Consider the following 9,331-nt stretch of genomic DNA (forward strand, 5'->3'; position numbering starts at 1 on the left):
AAAGCCTCAGAAGGAGGGTAACTCGGCTTCTGATTTTATCGGGCCCCACGTTGGGCGCCAAAATTTGTGACGCTCTGGACCTCGAAAGTGGCCCAGGTTCTCGCAAATTCAGCTATCTCGATTACGGGCGGGAAGGGGATCTCGAACAAAAAGAAGGGAACACGTGGTAGTGTAAGATAAGAAGTACAATTAATAAAGCGAAGTACAGAACTAAACGTAAAACCAAAATCAGACAAGAAATAACAGAAAAGAAAAGAAAATATAGTCAAAAGTAGAAGGCTTATAGGCTATAAGACGCAATCAAAATGGTCACGCGTGTACTCACTCGGGAGCACGCGGTGTCGGAGGGCTTTAAATGGGCTCGATGGGAAGGGGGTCGGGGAACGGAGGGGAACAATATCTGGGCGCCAGCTACTGTAACGGTGTAGCACCGACGAGTGACCCTGAATGGTCCTCGTTTGTTTACTTCACGGGATATGGCACGGCTAGCGGAGGGAGAGGTGAGGGGGTCTCAGGGGAGAAGGTTCTCGATCGCAAAATGGCTTCTTACTAAATTACCTCGGTTGGAACGCGAAGAGGGAAAAGGGGGTGAGAGGGGAGGGAAGGGCTGAGGGTTATCGGGGAGGGTCGCACGATACTAAACTTAGGGCGCACGCAATATACCACGGGCCTCGAGTTGGTGGGCGGAAGGCCCGTCGCAATTACAAGAAAAATTAGAAGAATGCCGGACCACGTGGGTCGGCTCGTGGTGTCCTGAAGAGACCTACAAAATCTACGACTCAATTGCTAAGGGCGGAGAGGGAAGAAGGGGTAGCTAGGAGATCGCAATTACTCAATAGTACTCACGCAATGCGCTCTTCACACTGATATTCCAATGGATCACTCGCACACTCTCACTCTACAATTCTCTTAACAATTAGCGCACTCGAAAACCGAAATCGCACACTTTCTACTGTCGCCTGGCTCGAAGTGAAATGATTTCCGGTGTTTCTGGCCCTCGTGGGCCTCCAGGGCCTCGCTGATTGGCTGGGGCTGCTCAGCTGAGAGGGCTACGCGCTTCGGTATTGGTCGGCAGTTCCGGCATGGCAGGGCATTGGTCGGGTTCAAATCGGCTGTGTTGCCGGGCCTTCCAGGGCCTCGTGGCGGCGGCACGGCGCTGGCTTTGTCGGCGCGCGTGCTGGCTGCGCGCGCCGGTCAAGATGGCGGCCTCCAGGCCTGTCAAATTCTCCCGGGCACGTCCGCGGTCTCGGAGGGAGAGGGCTCCGCCGCTGTCACACGGGACTTTTTCCTGCCCGTGTGACGGGACTGCACCGGGGCTGCGTGTATTGGTGGTGATGGTGGTGGCGTGGCATCCATCCCACGGGCGACTCGGTCTGGTGTTCCTCCTGCCCATGCCATCCCTGCCTTCCGCTGCCTCGGCGACGTAGCCGCTCTCGCGGTCCGTTCAGGGATGCTGGGTCCTCGTGGCAGGTCCACGACGACGTCCTTGTTGCTGGTGCTGGTGGTTGGTCCTCGAGCCAGTGCCCTACGGGGGAAGGGGAATGGTGGCGGGGAGGGAGGGGTGGTGGGAAGGGATCTTATCCTTAACGTAATGGCTAAAACATCTAAATAAACACTTAAAGATAAAACGCAGTACTCGAGGCCTATGGGACCCGGAGCCAGGAGGCGGAGGGGAGTCTGCAGTAACATTTTTGTTACAAGATATACGCGCTAGGTTAGAGCAGGAAACACGAGGCACGCGTAGAATTCCGAGAAGAGATTTTTTTGTTCGGTTTTCACTTGAAAGTGAATTTTTTTTTCTCCTTACTTCGGAATAATTCTATGCTCATTTTTTTTCCCTCCTTGGTATATTTTTTTTAGAAATCATACTAAAAGAAAACAAGAGACAATTTTTTTTTCTTCTCTAATTTATAAGAGAAATAAATGGAGATAGCAAAAATAGATACAATTTTTTTCTTTAAAAGAGAACGAGAATAAATAGTTAATAAGAGATAAAAAGGAAATGTAGAATTGCTTCTAAAATAAACTCGATGTTATAATTCAGTAGATTATAATGTTCCGTTTATTAAAAATTATAGTGTTTGAGCAGAATAATAAATCTAAGAAAATAAAAAGAGAAGAGATAAGAGGCTATTTCATTGCAAAATAAATAGCAACAGAAAGAGCAAAGAGAAGAGAAGAGTTAAGAGAGAATAGTAAAATAAAGTAAAACAAAATACATCGAATTTGTGCGAAACTTGTAGTACAAGCGTAGCATTTGCTCGGTGTCGGGTGTTTTTCGAGCAAGCAACTAGTGTGTACTGCACGTGCGCGTACGCCTCTCCTCGAAAGTTTTCGTTTGCTGTGCTCGGAAACAAATGTGTAGGAGAGTGTGCGTGTTGCATATACAGTGCGAGGGAGAAATTCATTCGAATTCTAACAAATTATTTTGAATTTGCTGTGCGATTTGAAATGGTTAGAAATTATTTTGTTAATAGCCTCGGAAAAATTGAAAATTAAATTTTATTTTTCAGAAAAATAACATAAAAGAGGAACAACCTTGAAAAGAGTTCATGATGAATAACGAGAAGAGAAAACCCGATGACGGAAAAGATAAGGCTTCAGCTCAAAACACTGAAGCTATGAATAGCGAGTCTGAGCCCGAAAGCGACGTAAGCGTTGAGGCTTACAAAGCTGGATCAACACTTCCATCGGAGAGTCGAAAACTAGGAGAGCTCATGACGAAAGCCGGGACATCATTTGACATAGAAAAAAAAAGGAAGAAGCAAAGAAAATAGCCGAGGAAGCAAAGAAATTAAAAGAAAAAGCCGAAAAAGATGAAATAACAAAATTGAGAGAGGAACTAAGAGAAAAAGAAGAGGAAATGAAAGAAAAGAGAAAGAGTCATGAGAGAAAAAGAAAGAGAAATAAGAGGAAAATACGAGGAAGTTCTAGACCTTAATAAGGCCGAAACAAACGCCTTAAGAGAGGACTTAGAAATGAGGAACAGACAGTTGGAGGAGGCGAATAAAAAGGTAACTTCAATTCATAACTCTACCGCTCACCAATCCAATATTTTAGAAACGACCCTAAATACGTCAATAATCAGTCCAAATAGTTTAACCTTAAATGCAACTCAGACGGACAAATTAACTGAATCCCTTGTTAGCTTGAAAGAATCAATAGACCAATCAAAAAATAACAATAGTTCAAACGTACATAGAAAATACACTTTAAACTCAAAGACTGACATTAATATTTGGTTAGACAAATTAAATTCTGAACTTTCATCAAAAGAGTTACTTGACGTAATTGACGAAAAAGTCAAAGAGCCACCCAATCTTAACGAGAATACGAGAACAAAGAGAAAAGAATTAGTAAGACAAATTATAAAAGGTAGGGTTGGAGATAAATTTTACAAAGAGGTTATGCATATTAAAGAGCCCAAAGAAATGTTATCTAAAATACGAGAAAACATAAGAATAGAGAGCAACGTGACTCACACATCTGTCAGAAAGAGGCTCTATCAACTACAAATGAGTAAGAGCGAAACTGTGGCATCCTTTTGCCGTAGTTTCGAAGATATAATAACTGAATACGACGGTTGTGAAGGAGCAATCCAACTGACAGATGAAGAGAAACGATCTGCTTTCTTTGAAGCTGTTACTGATGCGGTGCCGGAGATTACATCTCACAGCATCTCTTTTCAACAATCAAATAAAAGAGAAATTAGTATAGGAGAGATTAAAAGCTTTCTATTGCAGATCGAGGCTCTTAAAAACGCAGCAAGAGGTAACGGTAAAGAGTCACACGAGAAAAGAGAGACCCAAGCATATACTGCAAGGCCAAAAGACAGCCGATGTCATAGATGCGGCGTGTTCGGCCATTGGGAAGGAGATTGTAACATACCGCAAAGCCACTGGATCTGTTACAAATGTAACATGATACACGAGAAAAGAGGAAGATGCCAGAACCGTGAGCAATCCGGGTATGTAAAACCTCAAAATATTAATCAAAATGAGAATAGAGGGAGCGGTAGAGGAATGAATGGAGGAATGAATAGGGAAAAATTTAGAGGCCAGGGAAATAAAAGAGGAAATTTCAGAGGGAAGTTTAATGCAAAAAGAGGTAACAATAGAGGTAGAATTTATAAAAGAGGTAGAGGAGGCCCCAAAAGAAACGACAAGCTAACACAAGTAGCACTTGCAGCAGCACAAACAGCACTCGCAGAACAATAGAAACAACAGAAAAACAAAGGTAAAGATTCAAATGTAATTCATAATTTTAATAAAATATCATTTTTAGCGGATTCAGGGGCGACTGAACACATAGTAAATAAGAGTTTAATTTTAAGCAATTTTAGAAAATGCACAAACGGAGTCATTAAAAGTGCAAATAAAAATCAATCTGCAGATATTGAGATAGACAGAGTAGGAGACTTGTATTTAAAAACAAAAGAAAGTAGGATAAAATTACCTAACGTATTAGTTGCAGAAAATATTTCTGAAAATTTAATATCTTTAAGACGTTTTGCAGATCTAGGTTTAGGTATTTACTTAGATAACGAGAAATTAGAAATTTTCGATAAAGTCACAAGAGAAATTATTCAGTAGGAAAATACGAGAAACCAAATTGGAGGGTAAATTTTATAGTTAAAAACAGAGATATAACAAACTCAAAGTACACTGCATACACTTGTAATGCAGAAATAATAACAGGATCTGATTTTGCCGAACAATCTCAGACAGTATCAAGAGTTTTAAATGAAAAAGAGTCGGAGGGAGAAAACGAGAATACCTCAAATGTTTTGATACTGTCAGAGATTGGGAGGGAGAAAGAGAAGAGTCAAATCAAAGAGAGTATAGAAATTGCAGATTTTGAGATTGACACGAGAACTATAAATAGGAAAATTTGGGATTTAGATTCACTTGAAAATTTAGAAGAGTTAAGTAAAATAAAAGTAACTGAATTAAACCCAGAAATTAAAGTAGATAGATTAGATAAGGGAATGCTGTGGCACATTAGATTAGGACAGCCCAATTTGCAATATTTAAGATACCTAAAGAGTTCAAACGAGCATTTAAAAGACATCACATTTAATGAAAACATTTTAGATTGTGAAATATGTAAATGTGCAAAAATGGAAAGACTGCCACACAAAGAAACGAGAACTTTAGCAGATAGACCTTTACATACTATACACGTAGATATAATGGGTAAATTTAACTTAACTTCATTCCCAGGTAACTTTCAATTCATTATAATTTTCGTTGATGATTTCTCGAGATTTGCAAAAATATATGCTATCAAAAATAAGAGCGAAGCAGGCAGCAGCTTAGAAAACTTTATAAGTACCACGAGAAACTTAATAGGGAAAAACGAGAAAATCTGTTACTGGACAGATAATGCAAGAGAGTTTACTGGAGGAGAATATACGGATGTTATGAAGAAAGAGAAAATCGAGGGCGATTATGCACCACCATACACTCCAGAACTGAATGGTATAGCCGAGAGATTCAATAAGACAATACAACAGAAAATAAGAGCTCTGTTGATTGATCAAGAGACTCGGTCGAGTCTCGCGCCAAGTACAGGCAACCGGCTGTACAGGGCGCAGCGCGCCGAGACTCTTTACTCGAGTCAACTCCTTATACCTGTGTTTGGAACAAAATATCTTATGAACCGCTATATATGAGGAAAAGTTATTGATACATTCACTATAGGAATTGAAGGTTCTGAAGCGATTGCCACCAAGTTCAATACGATTAGTGTACGAGATCAGGGCGTATTGAGATGGCGAGCGAGATGATTTTATTTCAGTTCCGTCGTCGTCGTCATCGTCGTCGTCGTCGTCGTCGTCGTCGTCGTCGTCGTCGTCGTCGTCGTCGTCGTCGTCGTCGTCGTCGTCGTCGTCGTCGTCGTCGTCGTCGTCGTCGTCGTCGTCGTCGTCGTCGTCGTCGTCGTCGTCGTCGTCGTCGTCGTCGTCGTCGTCGTCGTCGTCGCCAAAGGTTCCAAAACCAGTAAACCATCCCCAAGTTTTTTCCCAAGTGTCTCTGGCTATTGTCTCGATCACTTCTTCATTCAGGAAATGCGATATAGACATTCCTTGCGTCCTTGTTCCATGTCCGGTGAACCCTCGAGCTACGTTGCTCAGAACAGCTGGTTTTTCGGCTGGAAACATGATATCGTCCCGTAATTTCTCCAAGTCCTGTTCTGTATAGATTCCGCTGGTTGCGAGATCTATGCTAGTGTACTCCCAAGTAGGTTCAGAATCTGGTTTTAAATAAATTGGTTCCATAGCTCTATTGGGCTGTGGAGAGAATTTATACCAAATGTCATTAATTAGATACATAGGTGGGACAATATCGTTACAATCAATCTCTGTTCCGGTTGATAATAGCATATGCGTTCTCGGAGTCACAAAATAGCTGCTGTTTCCTCTCAACACAGGCAGTTGTTGGTAACAAGTTGTCGTGTGACGTATTTTTAGTTCCACCGGTATGCATTTGATAATGTGAATGACCTCTCCAGCGGCGACAGCCATGTAGCCGGCATGGTCCATGATAGTCTTTGCGAATTCGTCAGGAACCACCACGGCTAAGACTAAGGCGTTTTCCAATACTTGTTGTTGTAGGAGTTTTTGGGGGATTCTGGCTTACCTGAGTCTATGTGGGCCTTAGCAGCAGAAACAGCTGTTAATGTGTTGTTACGATCGCTCTCTAAATACGCAGAATATGGTTAAGTTCTTACGTTCAATATTCAAGAGATTTCGTGAATGCTGATTTAGAAAAAGGTAGTTAACTGTCCACTATGAAAAGCTTTGGATGTTCAGTTTCAATCAAGGTGTAACCACAGATCTTACGTTCCCCTCTTTTTGCCAAAGCAAAGGTGAAGTCCTCTTGATTCAATGTGTAGATTTCCTTGTATCGGCTGACAGTAGTGGAATTATTTTGGAGAAGTGTTGCTCTACCTTCAAAAAGTACTGTATAGCGTTTATAGTGACAATCGTCGTTTGGTATAGGGGTCAAGAACGAATTTCCCATTTCATCATCTGGACAAGCTGCAGCTGTGAGCGTGCATGTTTTACCAGAAGGCATGCTAATGGTATTAGCATTTAATTTCACGATAGCATAGAAATTGTATAGTGATATTTTAACTGTGCCTTGAACTACGACATCAGACCATGATCCATAAGGATCGGAATATTGAATACCCTGGCAAGATCCATCTGTTTTGATTGTACCGGCAAAAATTATTGGACGCGTTGATGTTCCATTTAAAGACAATCCTGTGATGTAATTATTTGAAGAAATGTGGTAAGCTCTTGTTCGATGTATTTTATGACATTCTTCACGTGAAATTTCGTGTAGATATTGCATTTTCCCTAAGGCGACTGCAGAAATGTGAGAATGCATACCACAATGTAACACATCTCGATCTATTTCTATCTTGCATTGTATTACTTCAGTGGTAGTAAAATCGGTCAATTGTAAGAGATTGTATATCGACATTTTGGATTTTTGGTTGGACGGGAGGAATGTCGCATTCTCCTATTTTTAATAGTGACAACGTAGTAATGTTGAGATTGTTCCCCTTGCAGTCGTAAGCTATGAGGGCTTGGACCATCTCAATTGAGAAAAGTAAGATCTTGATGGTGATGCATTTTGAAACTGCCATCAAATAATCCAATTTGGTTGACCCGCTTCTCCCCCTTAAAATAATTTAATATACTACTTTTCAGTGAAGATAAACATTTGACACTTTAAGATAGGTTAGTGTTTGTGAAAGGGATCTCGAGTGGTATATATTACATCCTCATGCAGAGTGAGATATGATATAGAACGGGTATTCGCTGTAACCCCCGTTATCTTTATTTTGAAACATTGGTTGTTCTTGTCCAAAGAATTTTAAACATCTTCCTAAAAGATGATTGGCCGAAAGGGTTGTGACGTTGCATCCCATCTACTAAATTTCTAAGGGACCCATTGTCTCTTGGTCCGTGAATTTGCTTGAGTGCTCATTTGACTGTGAACCGCAACGCGGAATTGTCCGATTAGAAAGGAAAAAGGAAGGAAAGAGGAAAACTAAAAATGGAAGGAATTAATATGAACGCAGTAAGTACCCTTTAATTATTTTATAATCTAATAAAAATAGTGAGTGTCCAATAATATCTGTCCAATAATATAATGTTTCTAACAATTTTAGTAAAAGGAATATATTTTGCCCACGTCTTATTTCTATAACAGGTTCAAGACGTTAGGATCCCAGCTTCCTGGGTCAATATGCCCCCCTCTCGTTTCGCGAGAATCATTAGGAACCTTATAGAGGCAAAAAAGGGAGGGCCCGATTATGTTTTCCTGGGTCCGGATGGAAGATGCTACCGTCTGCAACAACGGTTCGAGGTCGCGGAGGTACCTAATTACGGCAGGGGCCGAGGTCCTCAATTGAATGACTCCTAGGGACCCCACACCATGGCATGATCATGCGGCTGGGAGATCCCCACTAGATGCATATATTTAGTAACACCCTTTATATTGAATATTTGTTCTCTCTTTTTTTTTTATAATAAACTATTATATATTTCTGATAAATCTACGAGTGTGATTTTATTTTTAATTTCCATCCCAATTGCCTTCGTAACCTCTCCAATCTATCCAACCTATGTTATCATCTTCTTCGTACTCCTCGATTTCAGCGTTATCTTCTCTGAAGAGCCGGTGCAAGAAAAATAAGTCGAGAGGTGAATCATCGTATTCTTCCCACCACAAATGCTCAAGATTTTGTCGTAAAAGTATACGTTGCACTTGAATTATTAATCGTTTCTCCAGATCCTCAAGAATTATTAACTCCATTCGTAGATTATACATTTGATCTTGTACGTGAACTAAAGCTTCTAGATAAAGTTCATCTAGTTGTTCCCTAAATTCGATTTCACTTCTGTATGTCCCCATTGCTCCCGTGTAACCTGGTAAGAGAAATGGGTATGTAATTTGATATTGTCATTTTATTGGTTTGCCCGATGGGCAATTTTGATTAAGTTAGGATGAACTATTTTTGTTCTAGTTCGTGATGTTTTCAGTTTCATATTCCCGTTTTCCAAAACTTCCAGAATCTCATACGGTCCTGAGTATTGATCATCATATTTACCTATAACATTTCCTTTAAGCAAGAATACGAATTGACCTTGATTAAATTCTCTAGGATTTAATTTTCGATCATAATATTTCTTGGATCTTTGTTTAGCGTTTTGTAGATTTTCCCTAGCGCGTTGTCGAGTGTTGTCGGTTTGCCCGATGGGCAATTTTGATTAAGTTAGGATGAACTATTTTTGTTCTAGTTCGTGATGTTTTCA

General features: G+C 40.8%; 1 protein-coding gene across 1 annotated transcript; it reads left to right on the top strand.

The window, feature by feature from the left end:
• Positions 1-2,936: 2,936 nt before the first annotated feature.
• Positions 2,937-4,227, top strand: LOC112495455 (serine/arginine-rich splicing factor RS2Z32-like). The gene is made up of 3 exons (XM_025092074.1): positions 2,937-3,014; positions 3,744-3,967; positions 4,085-4,227. The coding sequence occupies exons 1-3, from the start codon at positions 2,979-2,981 to the stop codon at positions 4,215-4,217; spliced, it is 393 nt and encodes a 130-aa protein (XP_024947842.1). The 5' UTR covers positions 2,937-2,978; the 3' UTR covers positions 4,218-4,227.
• The last annotated feature ends 5,104 nt before the right edge of the window (positions 4,228-9,331 follow it).

This window comes from Cephus cinctus, unplaced genomic scaffold (genome assembly GCF_000341935.2).
Source record: "Cephus cinctus unplaced genomic scaffold, Ccin1 Ccin1_scaffold0103, whole genome shotgun sequence".
NCBI lineage: Eukaryota > Metazoa > Arthropoda > Insecta > Hymenoptera > Cephidae > Cephus > Cephus cinctus.

What these genes read in the sequence shown, in the direction of transcription:
- LOC112495455 (XM_025092074.1), top strand. Translation starts at nt 2,979, where the DNA reads ATGAGGAACAGACAGTTGGAGGAGGCGAATAAAAAG. An exon ending in TGGAGGAGGCGAATAAAAAG is followed by an intron (nt 3,015 to 3,743) that starts GTAACTTCAATT and finishes TTTCTATTGCAG; the next exon opens with ATCGAGGCTCTTAAAAACGC. An exon ending in CAGAACCGTGAGCAATCCGG is followed by an intron (nt 3,968 to 4,084) that starts GTATGTAAAACC and finishes AGGAAATTTCAG; the next exon opens with AGGGAAGTTTAATGCAAAAA.